Source organism: Dendroctonus ponderosae, unplaced genomic scaffold (genome assembly GCF_020466585.1).
Source record: "Dendroctonus ponderosae isolate FM_Combo_2020 unplaced genomic scaffold, Dpon_F_20191213v2 Dpon_F_20191213_2, whole genome shotgun sequence".
In the NCBI taxonomy this organism is placed as follows: Eukaryota; Metazoa; Arthropoda; class Insecta; order Coleoptera; family Curculionidae; genus Dendroctonus; species Dendroctonus ponderosae.
In genome coordinates, this window is record NW_026018165.1 from 14,966,235 (window position 1) to 14,989,896 (window position 23,662).

General features: G+C 32.5%; 2 protein-coding genes and 1 long non-coding RNA gene across 4 annotated transcripts; 1 reads left to right on the plus strand and 2 right to left on the minus strand.

Moving 5' to 3' along the window:
• Window positions 1-1,486: 1,486 nt before the first annotated feature.
• LOC125503499 (putative inorganic phosphate cotransporter) lies at window positions 1,487-8,350 on the minus strand. The gene is made up of 8 exons (XM_048663969.1): window positions 7,999-8,350; window positions 5,269-5,456; window positions 4,068-4,316; window positions 3,566-3,665; window positions 2,553-2,741; window positions 2,124-2,423; window positions 1,832-2,070; window positions 1,487-1,775 (listed from the first exon to the last, which is right to left on the minus strand). Exons 1-8 carry the CDS (start codon window positions 8,030-8,032, stop codon window positions 1,584-1,586), a joined length of 1,491 nt encoding a protein of 496 aa, XP_048519926.1. The 5' UTR covers window positions 8,033-8,350; the 3' UTR covers window positions 1,487-1,583.
• Window positions 8,351-10,543: 2,193 nt separating this feature from the next.
• Window positions 10,544-22,505, minus strand: LOC109544606 (putative inorganic phosphate cotransporter). Its single transcript, XM_019914901.2, has 8 exons — window positions 22,341-22,505; window positions 14,935-15,125; window positions 14,266-14,514; window positions 13,783-13,882; window positions 11,650-11,838; window positions 11,299-11,598; window positions 11,000-11,238; window positions 10,544-10,944 (listed from the first exon to the last, which is right to left on the minus strand). Exons 1-8 carry the CDS (start codon window positions 22,453-22,455, stop codon window positions 10,756-10,758), a joined length of 1,572 nt encoding a protein of 523 aa, XP_019770460.2. The 5' UTR covers window positions 22,456-22,505; the 3' UTR covers window positions 10,544-10,755.
• On the plus strand, window positions 16,619-18,626 carry LOC125503428. Of its 2 annotated transcripts, none has more exons than XR_007280842.1 (2): window positions 16,619-17,029; window positions 18,248-18,626. It is a non-coding gene; the product is annotated as an uncharacterized LOC125503428 (long non-coding RNA). The 2 variants fall into 2 exon arrangements; XR_007280841.1 differs by lacking the exon at window positions 16,619-17,029 and adding an exon at window positions 17,357-17,588.
• Window positions 22,506-23,662: the final 1,157 nt, after the last annotated feature.

A 23,662-nucleotide genomic window follows, 5' to 3' on the forward strand; every position in this document is an offset into this window, starting at 1 on the left:
CCTTTTTAGAAAGTAAACCATCGATGAGGAAATGCTGACAGTTTTCTAAAAAAATGCTTGAACTTAAGAAGTTTTAGGTTTGCGTGGTTTTTTTTGAGTTGCAAAATCCACTTGAACATGACGCTGCTTTTTTCGAGTTCTTAAGAACCATTTGAGCCACAGAATTCGTTTTGGCATCGTTGGATAGAGAATTGAATGGGGTCATGATCCCCATGACTCCCCCCTGGATCCGCCCTTGGTTTCACCAAATTTCTGTCTAAACGTTGACTTCGCGCGATAAGCTTAAGTATGATCTTCTCTAAATTGATCTGGGTTTCATTGTCCCGATATCTACTGTCGTGTTTATTAACAATGAAACTTTCAGCATTTTTAGAGCCAAGTATCGTCTAAAGATAGTAAAAATTGCGCATTACTACTTGGTTTAGTTTAGGGATGCGAATTTTTAAAAAAAGGAGCGCATTTGGGTAACACCATCAAGTTTGGGCCTAATAAGTTCTAAGCTCCCAAAAACCAGGCTTGCACTCGATTTGAGATAAAATTTTCATGGCCATTTGAGTCAAGTGTTCTTGAAAGGTAGCGAAAGTTTTAAACTGCTACCTGCTCTGGTTTGGAAGGTGCGCATTTTAAAAGAAGAAAGCGCAGATGGATATAAACAACCATTTCGAGATCCATGTTTACTAAGTCAAAAAAAATAAAGGCATTGGTATTTTCTTATAAAACTCTCCGCATTTTTAACATCAAGTATCTTCTAGAAATAGTAAAATTTTCGCAGTGCTACTGGCTTTGGTTTGAAAGGTGGAAATTTTTAAAGAAGGCAGCGCATTAGGGTAACGCCATAAAGTTTGAGACTAATATGTTCTAAGCTGGGAAAAAATAGTGCCGTTGCTTTGATACAAAACTTTCAGTACTTTGACTTCAAGCGTCTTCTAAACACAACGAAAATTTAGAAATACTACCTGCTTTGGTTTGGAAGATGCAAATTTTTAAAGTTTAAAACAACCATTATGAGACCGATGTTTTGTAAGCTGAAAAAAATCGGAATTCTGGGACAATTTTATGAAACTTTCAGTCTTATTAGAGTTAAGTATCTTAGTAAAATTTGCAATTGCCACTTTTGAAGATGCGAATTTTTAAAGGAGGGAGTGCATTTGCGAAAAACTGTAAAGTTTGAGACTGAAGCTGGCATAAGTCAGGATTTTGCTACATTTTTTTAAAGCTTTCTGCATATTTGCAGCTAAGTGACTTTTAACGATAATGAACATTTCAAATTGCTTCCTGATTTAGTTTGAAAGATTAAAGAGGACAGTGCAGTCAAATGATGTTGTAAAATTAGGATTTAAGGCGATTTTCACTAAACTGTTTGACGCTTTATCGTAAAGTGGCTTCTAAATCCAGCAGAAAGATTATTATTATTAGATTATTATATTGGATTACTTTGGAATTTTGTATTGGAGTTCTCTTTCAGAGCAAAATCACTACAACTGCATATTTAAAACGTTTTATTATTTACTGCTGAAACATACTTAATAATAACTTAGGAATATTATAATGTACAATATTTCCATACTATATGACACATACTGCTACATGCTGGTTTTCATTTCGATATTGGCTTTTCCATTTTCCTCAAACGGTTGTTTCGGTTTTTCCGCATTGTACTCTGGATTGTTCCACAGTTGCTCCTTTCCCGTCCCGAACAGCAAGTAAACCAAATTAGTCACCCCGAACACACCGAAAGTGATCCAGAACACCAAACGCCATTGAGCAAGAGTGTGCTGAAATGTTCATATTTTCAATTATATTAATCAGGAATCCTTCAAATTTTTATTACGTCTTCTGTAAGCGCGCCAGCTAAATAAGGCGTAACAATTCCGCTGGTAGCACCAAGTCCATTGATGATGGCCATTAAAGTGCCGGCGAAATTTGGACTAAGATCCAGAGCATTCACTTTCATCCCACAGTAGTAACAGCCCATGAAAGCCATTGCAATGGTGAACATCCAGACCGCTAACATTCGGTCACAACCTGCATAGGAAGCTATCACGATAAAAACCGCTGGTCCAATGGAAGCTGAAAACGCTCAAGTTGGGTTCGCTGTTGTTGATTGTCTAGGAAGTATTTACCAACAGATGTGAAGAACTTGCGGGAAAACGTTAAGCTCATGATGTTACGTCTGACTAGAAAATCGCAGAACCATCCAGACATAATCGAGGTGAGCAACATGACTATATAAGGTACTGAAGACCAGGTGCCATTCTGGGACACGTTGAACTTGAGGACGTCTTTCATGTATTTGGGAAGATCGGTGATCATTGTGAAAAAGCCCCAATCGTGACCCACCTGAGTGATCACCAAAGCCCACATGGGAACAGATGTTAAGATCGATTTCCATGGAACATCGAGTTTAACATTGGATACATTAGCTGGAAGGAATTTCGGAATGACAAAAATGTGGTGAAAAAACCCGCGCTTGGACACTGTTTTTACCGTTCAGCTTTAATTTTTGATTCCAAACGTTGAAGAATTATTAGTACTCGTTTGGACGAACTTACATAATTCTTTCTCCAAGTACTCCTTTTCTTTATCACTGATAAATGGATGACTGCTGGGATCCGAATAGCATAAAAGCACCCACAAAATGAACCATAATATTGCTAAAGCTCCGAAGAAGTAAAACACTGAAGCCCAATCCTTTGTGCGTCTGATTAGTTCTCCACTTAAAGCATTGCTCAGAATCGTACCTAAAATTGAACAGATTAATTTTGAAAAATTGATATTTAGTGGCAAACTTCAATTATTTCCAATTGTTTCAACTAGACGCTTCACTTTTTCAAAACAAATTTTGCCCAAACACAACAACAAAATAGCGGTTACAGGCACAAATTTCCAATCATTTTATGCAATTCTTTATCGGTTAGTGCGTCGATGCAAAATCTTCGTGCTTCAGGTAAAGTTTCTACAGGGTATCAAATGAAACATTGCAAAGTTAGCTAAAGTTCCACATGTTCTGCATCGGACAATAATTTTTTTTTGTATTTCAACACCAGATGCATTTAGGTAGACACTATATTTCGAAAAAAGTTATTGAATTTTTCGAGTATCTCGTTTATTTACAGATTGGAATAAAAAAATAAACTTTTTGGCTTTCCGATAATAATTTTTTTCTCTTGAACAACTCTTCATTTCAAAATCCAGGGATGATTTTGAAGTTACAATTCAGTCGAATTGAAAAAAAAATTAGATATTTTCAATAAATAAAATCTAACTCTGATTTGGGTCATTTTTCAAGCAGAATTTGTGTTAAATCCTCTATGAAGTTCGAGCTTCAACATGAGTTGTATGCAAGAGCGGAAAAGTTCTCTTTGCAGGACAAAAAAGTTGATTTTTGAAGACTACTATTGATTTGACTTTAAACTTTTAGTTTTCAGATACAAAAACCTGTTTTTGTCCAACTAGAAAGCATACCGAACGTCGCAAAAATTTGCATTTTTGCATTTGCCGCCGCGTTGCATTTATTTATATTTCAAATAAGTATTTCGACTATAATAATTAACGTCTTACTCACCAAATTGACTACCAGAAAACACAATACTTCCGATCGTTGCACGTTCCTTTAGTGGCACCCATTTAGCAAGAAGGGCTGTTAAAGCGGGGTATGTGGTTCCCTAAAGAATTTAACTTTGAAAAATGTAAATTTTATATATAAAACTTCATTTTTTCTTTCTTCCAAATTCCCTATTCAAGGCCTTAAAAAATATCAAGATTAACATGACTCTAAACATTGCTTGATTTGTTCAAAGCCTTCGTAAGATAAAAGTTTTATATTTACAGAGTGAGTAATTATATGCGCCGCGCAATATTGTTTATCCAAGTTTAAATTGTATTGTACTGTTTCCATTGCCGGCAATAAGCCAAAATGCATCAAATCCTCAGTTTATGCCAGTAAATCTTTTTCATTGCACTCTCGTGCCATAAATTTGATTATTAGTAGCTGAGTAAAATGAAGCAAGGAAATTTTTAGAAAAGCTAGATTTAGCGACTCTGATTTAAAATGCTTTCACACTTACTTCGCCAAGTCCTTCAATGATTCTCAATGCTACTAAAACTTTCCAATTACCGCCACTCCATATAATAACCCAAGGCGTAATTAAGGTAAATAGAGCAGTGGATAAAACCCCCAGACCCAGAGAGTATTTTCCTCCGAACTTTTCTGCCAATATTCCTCCAGGTAGATGGGTTAAAACGTATCCCCAATAGAAGGCGCTCAGTATTAATCCTTGGGTTTTTTCGTCCCAGTCGTATAAAGTACTTTGATCCTGCAATGAGACAAAAGAAATATTTTTATAAAGTTCAGGATTTGCAAGTGCATTTGCCATAAGTGAGGAAGGTCTATGCGAAGATGCAGCTGATTAACAGAAAAATGTGACAAGGGAAGAATTGAAGGTGAAAATGTAATCTTGCAAGTGCAGTTTTAAAAGTGAGAAAACGAGTGAAATTGTGGTTGTAATAGTTTTTGTGTGAAATCTTGGATATGAACATTATGCAAGCACGCGTGTGAAAATTTGTTCACACACTTTTTTAACATAGAAGCACATTTTTGTATTTGAATAGAATTATTAGTTAAAAAATTGAACAGATAATACAAGAAATATAAATTTGTATTTCTTTAGCAAAGTCACAAAGGATTGCTTTTCGCAATCACTTTGGAAGTTGCGTCTGAACTAGAGACTTTAAAAGAAGTCCAAACGAAGCTTTTAGTGTTGCTTCGGAGCTTGTACCGTATAAAACGCAAGAGAAATGCAAGGTATCAACGGTGCAGAAAAAAATACAATAACACTGACGAGAAATTATTATTAAAACATTTCAATAAATTAAGCGAAAACACTTTTGGTGCTATTGATCTATGTCGATCGAGTGTTAAAGTGTGTTAAAAAAAGTATTTTTCTGATACCTTTGCAAATAACGCTAAAACGGTGGCAGATGCGAAAAAATCTAGGAGACCAAAAAGATTTCAAATTGAAAACGGAATGTGAACCTATCTATTCTCGTGGCGCATCAAAGAAAAGTTTGAAGCGGTAAAAGAATCATGACTCTAGAAAAAAATAATTAAAATTAGATCATATTTGGGAATTTAGTTAAGTATCTATGTTTCAAATTTGAATCAAATATGTGAATAACTCTAAGAGCTTTAAGGAAAACAAATTACGCACTTGAAACTTTGACTTAAAAAAATAGACATAAAATTGAAGTACTTTTGAATTAACTTACTCTGATTGCACTATTTGTCTGATTAGAACCAACAGGAGTGCACGCTTCTGGATCGTAATATTCGGTAGCATTGATCGGAATGACCATTTCTGTGATGGCCAGCGACAGTGAAACCCTCATAGTATAGGCATTGACGATGGCAAAAAAGCCCATAATGCCCAAAATGTACCTTTGAGGCAACAGAAAACCTGCAAAAATCGTTGTATAGGAAGAACTTTGTTTGCATTTTTATGGTATGAAAAAGTTAACAATCGGTTTTAACATTTGCATAAATAACACCTTATTTGAGGCGATTCCTTAACTTGATGATTGCCTGAAATTCTTGCCAAATGTAGTTACTAACATTGAAATCAGCCTCCGCATTAAACACGCTTTATTATAAACAACTCTTACTAATTATTGAAAATGTGGCAAAATTAATTAGCAGGAGGAAGTCATTAAATTTCCCTGGAACTTCGTTTAAGAAATATAAATTAGGGTTTATAAAAATATTGCTGGCCATTTGTCTTAAACACCATCCATATTGTTAATGCTTATATAACTAAATTGTTTGCTAAAGAATCGCCAAAAAACCCATGCCCGTTTTACGAACAGTTGTTCGGAATGAACAAAAAATCAATTTTATTGTTTCGCTTTGTCCTTGATTAATACAAGGAAATATGATAATGATGTCTGAAAATTTCCGTCTTTGTTTGCTGATGCCTATTACAATGACAAGCTTATTTGATTTTATTGTGTCTGGTTAAGTACATTATATTGACATATTTTAAATAAGAGCTTAGAGGCATATTTTATTGAGCGATGGTTTGATTAATGGCTTAATGGATTAACCAAATTCTATTCAATTTGAGTGGTTTTCGCATTTTTGCATTTTTTGGGAATATAATCTGCATTTATGCATTTAGATTACCGCAGTAAATGTCGTATAGTGCATCAATTTACAGATGGATGTTAATATCCTTAATTACGAACTAAACTGGGGTAAACATACACATAATGTATATGTGCTATATAATATAACATCTTTAACCCAGATAACATCTATATAACCCATATAACCCAGATAACATCTTTAACTTGAGCGGACGTTTTGCAGAAAACATGCTAATATGAATCGAGATAATTTGCTAGAAAGTGTTATTTATATGAAATTGATGCAATGATGGAAAATACTGTTCGGATTTTTTTAAAACCGGTTTGTTTTTGTGTACTTTTATCTTTAGTGAATATTGTCCGACCCAAATTGGAGCTGTTGAAGATGAAACTAATTGTTTATTTAAGAAATGTCCATATTATTTTATCGAAGGTTTTCTTCATTATCAAGATTATATTTGCGAAAGAAACGTTTACAGTTATGTGTTAATTTACAAATCTGCTAATGTAGTTCATTTTAGATTCCTTCTAGGTTTATGTGCATAGAGCACAAGATAACTTGTAAAACTTGGATATTTTGAATAATTTAAATTTTTCACCGAAGAAGAAATTATTACAAAACTAACAAAGCAAAGCAAATAATTATGAACAGATAGCACGAATTCTAGAGGAAGAGTTATATAATGATTCTGCTGCAGCTTAGTGCAAGTTTCTTATCAAAGCTTATGGAACCTGGGAAAATTCGAAAAAACATATTTTAGGGGCGACACGCATTTCCCGCAAAGCAAAAGCAACAAATTGGGTTACTGATGCGAAAAACTATATTGCGGTCAGCACAAAACTGTTCAGGATATCGCAAATTATCCATTTTTGAGAATTGATCTCTCTAAAACGGCTGTTTTTCGTTCTTTTATTGATGAATTCGGAAATTAATTTTTCGAGATCCGAAACATACGAAACAAGACGTGTTCGTGTGGATTTGAAAAGAAATAAATTCGCAAAGTTTTCTATCTTTCTATACGCAACAGAACCTATATTTTCATGAATCCCTTGACAAAATTAGAAGTTTAACGAAAGTAAAAAAAAATGGTTTTGTAATAAGGTTTTTGCTGGCTTTTAATACAATTAGTCAAGGTGTCTTTGCAAGAAATCAAAATATCACTTGACATTTTAATCATATTTTACTTCTCATAAATATTCCTAACATATTTTCATTTTCTCCTGAATCATCATGTATAGTCGGTTAAACTCTTAAGATTCTGTCGATTCTTTCAACCAAAAATTTAATTTTTACATGTGCTCTTTTTAGGCCCAATTAATTTGATTTAAAGAATTCCTGAATATGCATATACATACATGATTCGTCCTATTCTATGTACAATTATTTGAGTCTTTAATAGGGAAGATATCGTCAGCTAAAAATCGAAAAAATTAAAAATGTTTCAAAACTTTAGGTGATTTTGGTTAGCAATATGCGCGTTGCTTTCCTCGGTTCTTGACGATAAAAATACAAGAAAAAAATCTTGTTGATAAGAATATTACCTACATATTTTTACAGTCGATGATTGTTTTTGGTCAATTTGAACCGATTGCAGGAAATGTTCTTGAAAAGTTTTTTATCTCGTTGGTAAGTGGAAACTTAAAAATTCGAGAGTATAAGGCACTGTGTTAAAAAATTCACAAAACATTGGTTTTTTAAAATAAATTACTGTTTCTAGTGCAAAAATAAATTTACGTTCGAAAAATAATCATTTTGCCATTTGATATGCTGGAAAACATCAACAGAAAAAGTTTAGAAAACTAGACATCTGTAAATAAGCTTAATTACCCTATGAGTAAATATAAAAAATTACTTACATTTTGAAAGTGTTAGCCGCCATCCGTTCAACATAGTTTTGCAAAAATCGCACACCAAATATCAATGGAAAACGAATGTTAGGTAGATCACATCGTTCAACACTTTTGTCGGTTGATCTTATCAGCGCAATTTTCCTCAAGAAACTAAATAAATTAATTGAGAAATAATGACTGAATGATTCAGGTAACTTGGTAAAGCGCGACAAAGTTTCCGCCAGCGGTTACAACTATGGTTTTTGATTTCTATTAATTTGCGTTGTTCATTACCCGATCGGTTTTAATTGCCTTTCGAAAAATACTGCTAGAATCTAAGGAATTCTGCACCTTTTCCCACCACAAAGCTGTGTTTTACGAACTTATTTGCATGATTAATTTGCTTAATTATTACCTTATTTCAGGTCGTGAGGATATGTTTTTACCATAAATCTATAATTAAAATTGCGCATTTCACTGTTATTAAAAAATGTAATAATAGTGGTTGTGGTTGTGGTTGTCATTTGAAAAATTGTTTGCTTTGCAAAGGTATATGAAGAGTAATGTGAGAAATTATAGTTTTTCAGGCTCAAATATGATTAATTTTTGTTGTATTATTATTTAAAATAATTTTAAAGGCACTACATAAAATAGGCCAATAGGTTCTGACTGATTTGTTTTTGATGTTTTTCTTTCGATTAAAAGCTTCCGGATCCAGAAGATTGAAGTAGCAATTATAAAAAGCCAGTGTCGCAACGTTTCGAAAACCTTTTAATCAAAGTCTGCGTATTTATAGCAATAACGGTGGTTGTTTCACTCAATAGCAATAAAAGTATCAAGTGCCAATTATCACTTTGAAGGTCTAAGCAAAAGCTAAATTTAAAAAATTTTGCGGTCAAAAATTGTGTTTTGAAATGTTGTTAGCAAATAAATCATATATATTTTTTAGCCATGTCGGGTTATTCCCAACCACTTCTTGCGGAGAGAATCAGTTTGGAGCAAGGAAAACCCATGCCCTATAAATATTCATTCTGGGTGGGCAAATCAAGAAGGAAAGCCCAATACGTGTGGCCTCAATTAAACATATTTTCATAACAACAATAAATATTTAATTAATTTTATTTTGAAATTTTTTACTCGTATACCACGAGTTGTGCACAAACTTTCAATGCTTTTGTCACGTAGATATTCGAATCAAAGAAATCCGATAACAATATAAATGTTGATAAACTGTTTGGTAATATTTTTTTCAGTCATCGAGCAAGTCATTTCTGACCAGTTTGGAGGTCGCAGCATCTAAATTGATTAGCAACGGATAATAAAACAATAATTGAACTTGGAAATTATTTGAAAAATTCATGTAGAATTATATTGTCATAAAAATAAATTCTCGGCAGGCAGAATGGGTTTTAAGGAAATGCAACTATAAATTCTTGATTTTAAATAAATGCAGCTAAGCGCTTTTATTTATTAAGTCCACATTTGCTAGTTGGAAAATTAATTTAGAGCTTGTGTATATGTTAAGGGTCTCCGAAATAAAAACTTCCAGGTTTTATCTTTATTCGTGATTTCATAAGGAATCCGTTGATATATAGGACTTTTATTTCAAACTGAACCACTAAACCTAATTAAAATTAATTAAAATACTTCGTCGGTTAATATGACACATTTTCTCTTCTAGATATTGAACCGAGTACCTAATTTTACTGTCTTTTACATCGTTGGATAGATAATATTATGCTCTTTAAAATGGTGTGTAAGTCGTTTGAGGGGTGCCATTTGAAATTTAAAAGTTTGGGCATTTTAAAGTTGGGAGCGCAGGACTGACTGTGGGACTTAAATTAAAGATTTTTTCTTTACATGCGTATTTGTTGACGTAATTTTTGTTTAATTCTCCAAATTTGGAAGATAAGGACGATGTTTTTTTATTAAATGAAAGCCTTTTGTATTTTTTTGCAGATGTAAATCCTTTTTCTTACAAATTCATATCCACATATCTGCAGGCAACGAGTTTAAGTCTAATTGTTATAGGCTCTACTTTATATAATAATATAAACAATGACATTTATATCAAGCCTATAGAGATAAAACCACGATTCCTATGTTGACTTCATTATTTTTAATGAAAACAATGGAATCATGATTTTACAGTAATTAAATAATTAAAATCAGAGTCGTCTGCAGTTTGAAATTTAGACTCGTACAATTTTATGGCCTAAACGGAATTAGCGAACTGGAAAAACAGTATACCTACATCCGTGTCGGATGCTGTATAGTTATGTATGATGGAAATGTATTTTGTTATGTGATTGCTGCTTTGTATATATTTTAATTTTATCGCTTATGTAATGTATATATATATACATTTTTGTAAGTAATTATTTCCCAGTAACTTATTATTTCTTCAACAAAGCATTTTTGCAGTATTATTTCCATCCGCAAATTACTGTTCATCTTTTAAGCGTTTATTAGATAAAAATCGCACTGTAAAATGCGTTCAACTTGAATGTTCTTCTTTGAGCAGTTGATCGCCTATCAATTTTTTGACTGTTTAGTAAATAAAACCACTGAACACGGTATCCAAAGTATAATTAAGTTCCTACAAGTTACATAGACAACTTAGAAGTAAACTAGGTAAAACTAAATAATATGTACACTTTGTCTTGTAGCATTTGGCTATTTTCTTGCCAAAGCTTTGCAATGGTCAAATACTTTTATTAATACTGGCAGCATTACTTGTCTACACACAATCACTCATGTCGATGAGAGCAATTTTTAATTTTGTCAACATTTGCTTTTCAATGTAAGATTATCCGGACTATTTACATAACCCGCTTCAGCGGACTTTTCCTTCTCTTCCGCTGCGTTCCATGGTTGAACTTTGCCGCTTCCAAACACGACAAAAATCAAATTTGTCACTAGAAACACGCCAAATGCTATCCAGAACACTATTCGCCATTCAGCCAAAGTGTGCTGAAAATTTAACAATTTAAAATTCGGGTTATTAAACACTGGTTGCAATAGTTACATTTTCAGTCAAGGCTCCTACTAAATAGGGCACAATGATGCCTGTAAGTCCGCCAATCCCATTGACTATTGCCATAATAGTCCCAGCATAGTTTGGGCTGAGATCTAAAGCGTTGACTTTCATGCCGCAGTAGAAAGTGCCCATGAATCCCATGCCGATGGTGAACATTCCAACTGCAAGCATTCTGTTGCAGCCAACATAAGATGCAATCAATATAAACGCTGCAGGACCCATGGAAGCTGAAATATTCACAATTTTTTTAGTAGATTAGTACAACTTGAATTTGTTAATTTTCCTACCTAAAGTAGTGAAGAACTTCCGGGCCCGAGATATTTTCATGTAGCCCTTGTGTATCAGCCAGTCACAAATCCATCCAGAACTCATCGATACGATCCACATAAAAATGTAAGGCACTGATGACCAAATTCCGTTCTCTTTCACATTGAAATGAAGAACGTCTTTCATGTATTTGGGAAGATCGGTCACCATGGTGAAAAAGCCCCAATCATGTCCGATTTGGGCGACCACCAAAGCCCAGATTGGGGGCGATGTGAGGATGGATTTCCAAGGAATCACTTTGTCTCTGCTTGAAATGTTCGCTAAAACAAACTACATGTAGAACAGGAAAAGTAAAAAAATTATGAGCTCACAGATTTGCTCTCCCAAGTACGCCTTTTCTTTGTCGCTGATAAATGGGTGCGATTTGGGGTTTGGATAGCACAAGATTATCCAGAAAATAAACCACACTATTCCTACCGCTCCGAAGAAGTAGAAAGCAATTGCCCAGTCGTTAGTGGCCGATATTAGGGCGCCACTTACCGAATTACCAACCACAGTTCCTAAAAAAAAAACAATTTATTAGTGAAGATAGCATTTTTTACTATTTTTGTTGGTGTACTTTTTAATGCATTAATGTCATTTTGCTGCTCGTTTTAAACACCAAAGAAACTAAAACGCACTAAAACTAGAGCGACTATATTGAAGAAAGGGTGTATGATTGTTTATGTATATTTTATATTATTTTTTAAGTCCGGGAGTCGTAAATAATTAGAATTCTCGTTCCCTTTTTAATTCAATGCCTATTCATGTGTTTCCACAGTTTGTTTTTCAGAAGTAGGTAAGTTTTAAATTCCACATTATCTTGTCTGTTTCTTTATTTATTACGTTCTTTCTAATACCTTGCTTTCTGCTTTTATAATTATTTAAATCTGCATTAGCTCTAACTTTGACTTCGACTTTAGTTTAAATTATTTTTTTGTATTTAGCTTGTTTTGACATAAATACTTCCTCCAACAATAAAAATCATTCCTAAATAAAGCGAATTATTCCGTACAATTTTCGTTCGATTTTCCATTTAATAATCATGCAGAAATATTTTTTAACAGAACACATTTCTTCGGTTGCTTCAGATATTTTAATTTCTCTCTGCTCTGCGTTGTGTGTCAATTGATTTTAGGTTTTTTTAACTCTACTTTTACGTATACTTTCAATCTTTTATTGACTGCATTGTAATTGGTCCGAGGTTAAAGAAAATCGGCTATAATTTCTATTTTCTGTTTTTAAACTGTGAGTTTAACTCAAATTATTCATCACTCTTACTAGATAAGAAGCTAATAAAACCTACAAATTAGTAAAACACAATAAATAACGAATTTAATTAATTAATTAATTTAATATGCTTCTCCCACACGTTTTAGATGTCACATTTTTCATTTAGATTTTTAATTAACAAATAGAGAAATCACTATTAAGGAGTTTAAACAAACAACTCATGATTTGAAAGTAATTTTTTCTTATCGTCAAATGTGATTACACTATTGCGTTTTGCGCTCTTATTAAACTTAAATTAAATTTGTAATTTCATCATATAATTTGAAAATCGAAAATTTGTGCTCCAATTTTGCCACGATTTTAGCAATTTTGGACAAAGTTCGTTCTGAAACGACTGAACTAATCGATGCAATCATGTTAATTAGAGTGTTAGAAAAATGTCAAAACCACAAAAGTTTACTATGTTGAACACACTGTTGTTGCTTAAAATGGTTTCGAATTATTTATCCAAGTGCATCGAATCGGCTAATTATTAACGTCCTTGGCATTAACCTAGCTCTTTTAATTAGCAACTTGAAGAATAATGTTTAACTTAAAAAAAGCTTTTCTGCTCATTAGAAGTTTGTTTCTTTGTGGTTTAATGAACTTATTTCAACTACTTTGAAACCCAAAAAATATTATTATAACATTATAGTTGCCTATTTTGTAATGTTGTTCATGATAATTTTTTTTAAATTCATTTTGAGTTTGTTTAGCTTCCATTAATTATGTGTTTCTTACAACAATCGATTTTAATAAACATATTTCAGCATTTTCAACATTCATGTGATTCTTTCTCTTACATTCGTTCGAAATTCGAATTCTTCAAAATACAAATGCTTTTTCCAAAAATTGACTACTAAAAATATAAGAAAATATAAATTTTGAATCCAACAAGCAATTTTTTCTTGTAACACTTAACAGCCGTCTAAAAAACATTGAATAAATCAATCTTTCCGTAGATTATTGAAGCATATCTGAAAATGTTGCAAGACGTGATGTAAATTCAAGTTTCACTTGTAAAAATTGAAAAGTCGTTGTGTTTACTTCGATGTTCCAGAACGTTCGATGGACATTCACCCAATATATTTTCGCTATGGCAAATTAGCGACAAAAACTTTAACTACAGCGGTTATGTGAACGCAATACAACCAGAAGGATTAGAAAATATGAATAAAATTATTTTTACCCACCTATTTGGCTTCCAGCATAAACCAAAGTTCCAATTTTCGATCGTTCTTTTAAAGGCACCCAATTTGCCAGTAGAGTCGTCAAAGCAGGAAAAGTGGTGCCCTGAATAAAAATAAACTGATGTTAATAAAGTCCATAAAATACACTTTTTCAGCTTTGAGGACGTAAAAACATTATTGTTGTGTTAGAAAATACTCAACAGGCAAACAATTCATTTAATCTTAGGAAGTATTTAATTATTCATCGTAAAAACTGTTTAAGAGTAAATCAGAAAGTGTAAAAAAAATGTAAATGAATGTTGACCATTTCCAAACAATGTTATTAATAAAACCGCTTTATTATCTAAGGTCATTGTGTGGCGCAATTAGCAAAATGCTTTCAATGATGACAAACTGTAAACAAATATTTGGCACATAAAAAACTAATTATCTTCCAAGGGAATGTCGAATGAAGCATTATTCTATATGGATTGTTTGAAGACTTACCTCACCAAGACCTTCTAGTATTCTAACCACCACCAGTGAGACCCAACTTCCATTGGTCGCATATACTACAAACGGTGTGATAAAGGTGAAAATCGCTGTACACAACATGCCCAATCCTAAGGCATATTTTCCTCCAAAACGTTCAGCTATCATTCCTCCCGGAATATGGGTAATAACGTATCCCCAATAGAAGGAGCTGAGAATCAAACCCTGTTGCTTACTAGTCCATGGGTATAAATTTGCGGAAGACTAAAACAAAATTGTTAGTGAGGGTAGCATGAAAATGCCTTAATAATAAATCAAATCATACAGTATAAAAACTAGAAATTTGTGCTAAGTGTATTGGAATCAAATGTGTTGGAAAGTATATAAATTTATGTCTGCATATGAACAGAAATCGCTTTAATGCGCTTTTTGCGATCTGAGAATGTAATTGGTGTTTAAATCAATTGCCACTTACGGTAAATTCTACACATTATGCGATGTGGAGAAAGTGCAAGCTGCGTTTTTTATTCCCAACACAGTAGGTTCCTAATACAGGAGAGTTTTATTTTGTAGAAATGTAAGCAAAAATAGTTTGAAACCAGCAAAAAACGCCACTTTTGCTATCGTAACAATTGTTAACAAAATTTAATTTTCAACTAGATTTAGCTTAATTAAGGGACTTACTGATGTTCGAGGCGTCGTAGAATTTCCTTGAAATTCATATGGGCAAGTGGTGGAGTCGATGGTCTGATTGTGGTTAATGGATTGTACCATTTCAGTGATGGCTACAGATAAAACCACCCGCATGGTATACGCATTTACCACTGCTAAGAATCCCATAATGCCCAAAATGTATCTTTGTGGTATTAGGAAAACTAAAAAAAATGTTTAATTTAAAAAATAAAAAGCCAATTTGATTTCTAGTCGTACACTAGATTGAAAAATATTGTTTCATGTAACATTTAACGAAAAATGTGGATTGCGCCATGCCAGTAAAAACCTGCTTATATGCTTGGTCAATCGATTTCAGATTATAATTCTAGAAAAATCCTTGTTGCGAATTAAGAAAATTCATTCTATCGATTATTTGCACGGTAATTATTTTTTTGCATAAATTTCTATTTGCAAATTTCAACACAAAAATCCAATTCAATGTGAGTGAAAGCACGTCTGCATAATCAACGACTGTATCAATGCAAATTTAAATTAGTCTCTAACTGTTTATAAGTGCGTGTATTTTCAAACGGTTTTTAGCCAAATTTGCAATAAGAAAAGGTACTACTGTAAATGTAAAATTTTTATGTCTAGTTTATTCAAATCGTCTTCAATTGTATTAATTTTTTTTCAATTTGGTTTGCTATTGAGTGTTACACGATAGAAAAAATAAATAACTCTGTATTTAAATGATAAATAATAATAAAGTTAATGTCTGATTCTATTATCAATAATACTCAATCTATTTCTTCATCTTTATTTTTCGACGTAGTCAATCTTTGTTAAATAAGGTTTAAGAGACAAAACATAAAAAAATTMTTGTACATTGACCACAATATGAAAAATCATAGAGAAATTAAAATTGCTATTAMAAAAAWCTTTTCTAAAATTTGGAACGCGCGGTGTAAAATTTTCTTATATCAAAAAGAGCGCAATTGAAAATATTTATCGCCGTGTCCGAGCATTTTTCCAAAAAAAWAACTTTTATATTTACAGAATTTATTCTTRYTCTGTWMMTATAGGTACTTTTTCGCTTTGTATTTMRCTAATCATAAGAATYCAGTCTCTTGGAATTAATATTCTTGGAAAAAACCTCTAAATAATTTTTKTTCTTRTAATCAGCCAATAATGTTCCAATCTCMGAACGATTATTAGCATTGTTTAGCTGGGAGTAAAACAATCAATTTTCCATAGAATATAAAAACTTCTTTGCACGGACAATTTAATAGAATAAATAAATTGGTATTTGGTATGCATAAAAGCTTCAATGTTGCAAAATATGCATAACTTGCATCATAATTAGATCTGCGCGTAGAATTCGAAGGCTTTTAAACTATTTTAAATGTTTTAAAACAACTTTTTCTTTTGTGATTTTCCAGGATATTTTGCAGTAAAATAAGTTCATGATTAATTTCAACGCCAATTGTTTACTAATCAATAGTAAAATTGCGATTTTAATTTTAAAAAATCACAACAAAATATGGACTTGCATCTGTATGTTAGTAACTTAAAACAAACTGGTGGGCATTTAGAGCAGGAATTTTAAATTTGACCACCTTCTACAACAAAATGCACATAAAAACTAATATAGACTAACATGTATTTGAAATACGTTTGAGAAGTAAATCAATTTTATTGAAAGTTTCATGAAAATGTTGCTACATTCGTCGCTTTTACAATGAAGCAGATAAAAATCGTATAAAAAGTAAATCGATTTGCAAATGAAATTTCCTACTTTAAACTAACATTGTTTCAAAATTAAAGTACTTACGTTTGGATACCGCAAGCCTCCATCCTTCCAGCATTTTAATCGCACGAAAGTAAAAGACAATATCACAGAAAACTTAATCCAGTACTTTGCACCTACACTTTCTTCATAACCAAGTGCCGGATCTCGTCAAGCTTATGAGGTCTAAACCAATTTTCTGCACTCACAATTTCACAACTTACGAAAAATTTCAATAAAGTGATTTTAATTAGGTACTGCCTTACCAGCACTATACAGTCCGTACGACTGTAGTGAAATGACTGGAGTACTGCAGGTTTAATTTACTTATATCACTAGGTAAGGTCAATGCTTTGATTTTCGCCCGATTAATGTTGTTATTTATTTATTGAATTTCTGTCGTTAATTTAGTCTTTCTTTAAGTAGACCGGTGATTGCCCAAAAGCTTTTACCGTAAGCTTGAAATTAGACCTACTTTAATAAGCATGAAATAACCATTTGAATAGATTTTTATGTGATTTTAATTCTACTTGCTTGGTAATGTCGTTATTTGTTTTATTATTATTTGCTTTAAGTATCATCTTTTATTTATTGTATTTATCCTAATCTTTAGCTTCTAGTGTTTGATTTTAAGTTACTTTTAATACATTTAGGATTGTAGGTAAGTTTCAGAAGGAAATTGATTTAAGAAGGGATTGAACTGGATCATTTTCTCATGATAGTGTATCTTAAGACTCGTGTTCCATTCAAGTTTGCCTGTTTGTTGAGTAGCTGAGTTGTGATTCTTAATACCTGGCATTTTTACTTATCAAATAGAAGTAGACGTACTTTAAGGAGGTTTTTCCCGCACATCAAAGGAATTTTTCAAATGCGTGCTTTCGAAATTGATGTGGCTAAGGTATAATTTAAAAACTAACATTATTAACTACCTCACCCACGCATAAGTATTTGCATTTTACATTACTGTCGGTATGTGGTTTTGAAAAGCTGTTTTTAGATTAATACCGCGAACGTCGAATGTTCTAACTAATTATTTAAACAAAGATTTGCGCATTTTGCAGCAAATTTCTTTAATTCTTCGTTCAAACAGTTTCACGCATTCCACTTTGAATAAATACGGCTTGGCATTTAATATCGCTTTTTTAATCGAATTCACATGACATTTTTTTCCTTTTTAATACATCACAGTTCAGATGGTCCTATTTAAACTTTCAAATGGCACGAACATATTTATTTTACGCAATTCATGCCGATAACCATTTAAATTTACCAATGGATTTTACGTTCATTAGTAGATTCTGCAAAGACTCATGCCTTCAAATAATTTGTTCAACAAGCAGTAAATTTACTGGTTCATGATATAATAATAGTTCATAGAACCAGCATTATATTTTATATAAAGTTCCAATTTTTGTTTAAACATATATATGATTTTTTATATTATTTAATGTATATATTTTCGGAATTTTCAAATTACATAAATTAAAATAAATTAAATATCTAAGGTTGTTTAAATGGACTCCCATGATTGTTAATACATTCTTTCATGAATTGCAGTGCAAAACTTCTACCTGTCCATAGATGAACCTCTCTACTCATAGAACCTCTCCACGGAACTTATGATCATGTAGCATCATGATGCTACGATGTTTTTATAAATTTTTTTATATGTTTCCAAATATTCCACTCAGCGCTGATTAAATTGAAAACTAGTTAAAAACACATGTTTTCTAATTACAAATTAAATTTAAAGAAACTAATGCTAATGCAAAAACATAAGCTAAGGACACTATTTGGAAATGAGTAGACATTCTTTATATTTACTAATACCTATTAGGTATTACTAGAGGTTTTTTGAAAAATTCATACTAATATGTAATAAAGATGCACACGAAAGTTGACTTCGTCTGCTTATAACAGACAGTAATTGATAATTAGTGATATTTTATAATGATGACTTTCCTAACAATACGTAACAAAGTCAATGATGAATTATCTCATTGACGTACCACTTTGCCATAACTTCTGCCTTATTTAGCAGTGCATTAATTAGAAATCAAGAAATGTATCTACCACATTAACCATTGAGTGACGCTTATTTCCGTGATTTATGGCACTTAAAACCTGTTAACACTTATGTAATGCGGAAGATGAATGAGAGGTACTTTCGTTAAAAAAATAAAAATTTACGTTAACAAAATTTAGAAAAAATTATTGGTATTTACAGAATTAGATTACAAATCCTGGTTTGACCATTAAATGTTTATTAATTAATTAATTTTCATTTAGTAGTGGAAGTAAGGAGCCACGATTTTACACAAAAATATATATTAGCAATAAATTTGCAACATTCAGGTTTATTCTATAGATTGCTTGAAGTGTTTGTGGTGCCTGAAGTGTTTATGTTGCAAATTACTATTCGTCATAAGTTTTCATTAATACTGGAAATAACCATCTTTCCAGTCAACACCATTCTCGACTTGAATGACTAGTAAAATATTGCCATCTTGAAAGAAAAATGCACAACAAGCTTCCATAAAGAAACGTTTACCCTTATAAGGAACCATATTAGGCGATGGCCTACATTAGTAAACGATGTGACGTAAATTATTCATTTTAGATTATAAACAATGTTGCAAAATATTTTTTTATTGAAAATTCTTTGCAAAATTTAGAACGGTCGTAACTAGAAAAAATCTCATATGGAGTGCATGGTCTATGAAATCGATTATTATACAGAGTGAGGTAGAAAGAAGCATTTTTTAATGCTTTGATTAAGCAACTGTATATCGTTTCCTTTCAACTGGAACAATTTTTTCTTTTGCAGTAATTTGTGACTGTATGGATTTCATTGCCCAATTAATAAAACATAAGTGCGGAAAAACTGGGCAAACATTTGTAGTTTTAATTATGAAACTTAATACATCGAAGGTTTCATCCTACATGACCTGTAAGCAGCCTCATTTTTTTTATAGGTAGTTTTTTTGCAAAATCTACAATCAAGCTGCAGGAATCCGATATATCAATTCATATTGAGCAAATAATAGAATTAAGAGCGTTCAGAAAAATTAAAGGTAATATAATAAAGAAAGGCTCACGAAGAACCCAATAGAAGAAATAATTAATATAGAAGTTTTATGGAATGAATCCACACAGCAACTATACAAAGATCGAGTAAAGGCACACACAGAAAAATTATCAGTGCACGAAATGCACAGCGTAGACCAAAGCTGGGAAAAGATGCGAACGAATTTCGAAAATTTCGCAACTGAAGCTTAGGCACAAGAAAGGTTTGAAAGGAACAGCAACATCAGCAAAACAAAAGGAACAAAAATAAAGCTTAATTAGAACAGCAGGCAACAAAAACCCTTGGATCCCTGAAAATTCGAGAGAATACGAAAAGAAACGTTAGTGCGACAAACGAAGAACCACCATTGGGAACTTTCTCAAAAAAATCGAAGGGGACTTTAACGCAACCCAAAAACAAATATAGTGCACAATAATTCAACAACACAAAGAAACATAAGAACTCAACGCAATCAACACCATAAAAAAGAAGTATGGAAATCTAACAGATTTCTTTGAAAGAAACGTTCAAACCGGTCCAAATACACTGCAAATAAGACAAGAAATAGACGTTAGCTATTAGGAAGTAGAAATACTTTCGAAACAGAAAACGACCAGGGCAAGATGGAAAACCTAACGAGCTCCTAAAATATGGAGACCAAAAGTTTGCACTAGAACCAACTAAGCTTATACAAAAAAACTTTCACTCAGTACGGTATACTGATATGTTTCTTTCTACTGCGACCAAAAATTTGGCATTAATGTGTTTGAAAAACTGCGAATTTATGAATTTGCGTAGCAAATTTTTTTGAACAGCAATTTGTGGCTGTGTGCTTCACTGCCGAATTAATAGAACATCAGTTTGAAGAAACCCATGAAAAAGCGTCAATTTTAATTATGAAACTTCATACATCGAAGGTCTCATCATACATAACTCCTCAAGCTTAGCCGAAACTAATAAAATCTTAATTGCGCTGGATTATAATTGGACATTTGCCAGTGATAATATACAATGTTAACATTATCTTTAAGTAGGCAATGAAATACATATATTTCTGAACGATAAGTTGCTAATTGATTCAATGCCTTTGAATCATTTATTTGTACATATTCACTTGTATAGCAATTAGGATAAATAAACTCTAACAATTCGCAAATCTGCATTGGAAAAGACTTGGGGTTTCAATTAGTTGTCGTCATGTCACGCTGGTCGGCTTGAACATATTTAATATTCTTTAGGCAATCTGCTTATTTTGCTAATGGCTTTGCCTCCTGTTACATATTTATTGCAAATCAATCCTTTGATAGTGGAAAACAAATCGTAATAAACTTGTAAATAGGATCAAGTATATCCGGCTGCTAAATCAAACCCAACAGTTACAAAAGAAACAGGTTTGAGTCATCAAGAATTGTTTTAAATGAAAATAAAAATCGTTGTAATAGTGGCTGAATAAATTCTTGAAATGGATAAAAATCACTAAACCTAGTGAGATTGAGCCTTTCTTGGTCATTCTGGCCGCGAAACATGCAAACGATCAGGAAACGAGCAATATTTTCAATAAATGTGCCGCCTAATTAATTGTATGTTGAAATATTATTTTCATATAATATTGGCCTTCCTCCGATCATGTTAGGGATTGGTTATTAGTAGAAAATTGGTAAACACAAAAAACCACTTGCATTAACTGAACATTTTATGTTTTCGCAAAGCCTAATCTCAACTTAAGCGAGGAAACAATTCGGTATTCTTCACGACAAATTGCTAAGTATTTGAAGGTCCGGTCTCAAGTGTATCTCTTTAGTATGCAGATATCGTTCAGAGCCTTTGCAGATATTCCTTATGGCATCTAGAATACACTGGCCTTCAATATTTAAACCTCCTTGGCCTAGACTATGACTAAACTACTAAGGCCTGACATTGCTTTGTTATAGCCCAAATCGAGAGTAATTAGTGTTTCAAATCCCTGTTCAGTGCCAGCTAGAAGTAGTAAACTTTGCATTAAATAAAAAAAACAGCAACAAAATTCAGGAAACTGATAAAACCTGCTGAACCTCATCGTCATTGTTCGTCCAAAAATGTATGACTGGATATAATCGATTACTTTGGTCAACCAACGAAATTCGTTGATTATTTGGCAATACAATCACTGAACAATCAGTTTTCTTAATTACAGATTTGTGATTGGTTTTAATTTTTATATCAATCGATTTGATATATGTAGCTAATTGCTGCAACACTTTTTATGTGCCCAAAATGGAAATAAATTATGAGATAAAAAAACGAACATAAATTATGAACAAAATAACGCTTTTAGAGGAAATGCGCAATAAACTTCTAATCTTGTCACCGAGATTTAGCAAACTGATAAACAGGATTAGACACTTAGACACAGATTAGACTTAACTTACTTAAAGTAAATTGATTTGTTTACCTGTTAAGAATACTTACTAACTTACTTACGAATTAAGCAACTGGCTTACGTATTATTTGAATGAGAATAAATGTGAATTTTCAATCGCAATTTTATCATTAAATTAAAGAATACAATAAAGTTAACTGTTTAAAATTCGAATATTTACATACCCGTTGTGGTATTCTTATGACATTCTGGATCAAGACAGATGGCTAGAAGTCTGCTGGATTCACTTATGTCCTTTTCAGCAGTGATCTTTTTTCCTTGCTCACTGTAACACACCATTTTGAAATTTTGCAATTTTTTACATCGTCATATGTAAGCAAATTTGATCGAATGAGCGTTTCAAAATGGAAAAGAACATTTCCAAACACCGTGTAACAACGTGGAAATTTACCTAGATAACAATATAATTCCTTAAGCTGGCGCAAACCAGAAAATCCTTTGTTTGCAAGCAGATTAGTAATATGCGATTGATAAATAAGTATTAAATGTAGATACACATTGTTTTAGTGTGAATGGAGAATCAACCAAGAAACTTCTAAAAGTCATTCCTGGAAGCCTGACAAGTCAATTACAACCCTTAGATGAGCGATAAAACTTTTACAAATTTTATGGGAGAAGAGTGCAAGCGCGGATTCAGGGGGCGGTTATGTCGACTAACAATATTTTTTATTTTTTCATAGACAACAAAAGACAGAATTCTACTACATGACCACCCTGACTTAAAAGCTGGACCCGCCGCTGTTCATGCTTGAAATTTCTCTTTCTGAGTCAAAACTAGCCGATTTTCCTCACTGATGTTGTTATGACTGTAGTTTTCAATTCTCTATCCAACGATGTCAAAACGAATTCTGTGGCTCAAATGGTTCTGAAGAAACTTCGAAAAAAGCAGTGTCATGTTTGAGTCGATTTTGCACTAAAAAAACACGCAAATCTAAAGCTTCTTAAAAACAAGACTTTTTGAGAAAACTGCCAACATTTCCTTATAGATGGTTCAATTGCTAAAAAGGCCATTTGGTTTTCTCTGGGACGATGAAAAAATTAGCGATCTTGCCCATTTCACTTCCAAGAAATGACCGAAAACGGCACGGAAAACATGAAATTTTTGGCATAATCTTGCACCTAATTGTCTCATATTAAAATTTCGCTTTCTGGGTAAAAACTACTCGAATTGCCCCACTCAACTTGTGGCATGACTGAATCGAATTTTCAATTCTCTATCCAACGATGCCAAAGCGAATTCTGTGGCTCGAATGGTTCTTGAGAAACTTCGAAAAAAGCAGCGTCATGTTCAAGTGGAATTTGCAACTCAAAACAAACACGCAAATCTAAAACTTCTTGAAATCAAGCGTTTTTTGAGAAAACTGCCAATGAAACTGATCCATGGTTCACTTTCTAAAAAGGCCATTTAGTTCACTCTAGAATGCTGTAAAAATGAGCGTTTTTGCTCATTTTGCTTCCGAGAAATGAGCAAAAACGGGATGGAAAA

Bases quoted from the DNA above. Each gene is read 5' to 3' on its own strand.
- LOC109544606 (XM_019914901.2), bottom strand. From the start codon at position 22,455: ATGGTGTGTTACAGTGAGCAAGGAAAAAAGATCACTGCTGAAAAGGAC. The intron at 15,126-22,340 runs GTATGTAAATAT...CATTTTTTTTAG, and splicing joins TCATAAGAATACCACAACGG to TTTTCCTAATACCACAAAGA. The intron at 13,883-14,265 runs GTAAGTCTTCAA...ATTTTTATTCAG, and splicing joins TACTAGAAGGTCTTGGTGAG to GGCACCACTTTTCCTGCTTT.
- LOC125503499 (XM_048663969.1), bottom strand. From the start codon at position 8,032: ATGTTGAACGGATGGCGGCTAACACTTTCAAAAT. The intron at 5,457-7,998 runs GTAAGTAATTTT...CGATTTTTGCAG, and splicing joins GCGGCTAACACTTTCAAAAT to GTTTTCTGTTGCCTCAAAGG. The intron at 2,424-2,552 runs GTAAGTTCGTCC...AATTCCTTCCAG, and splicing joins GTACTTGGAGAAAGAATTAT to CTAATGTATCCAATGTTAAA.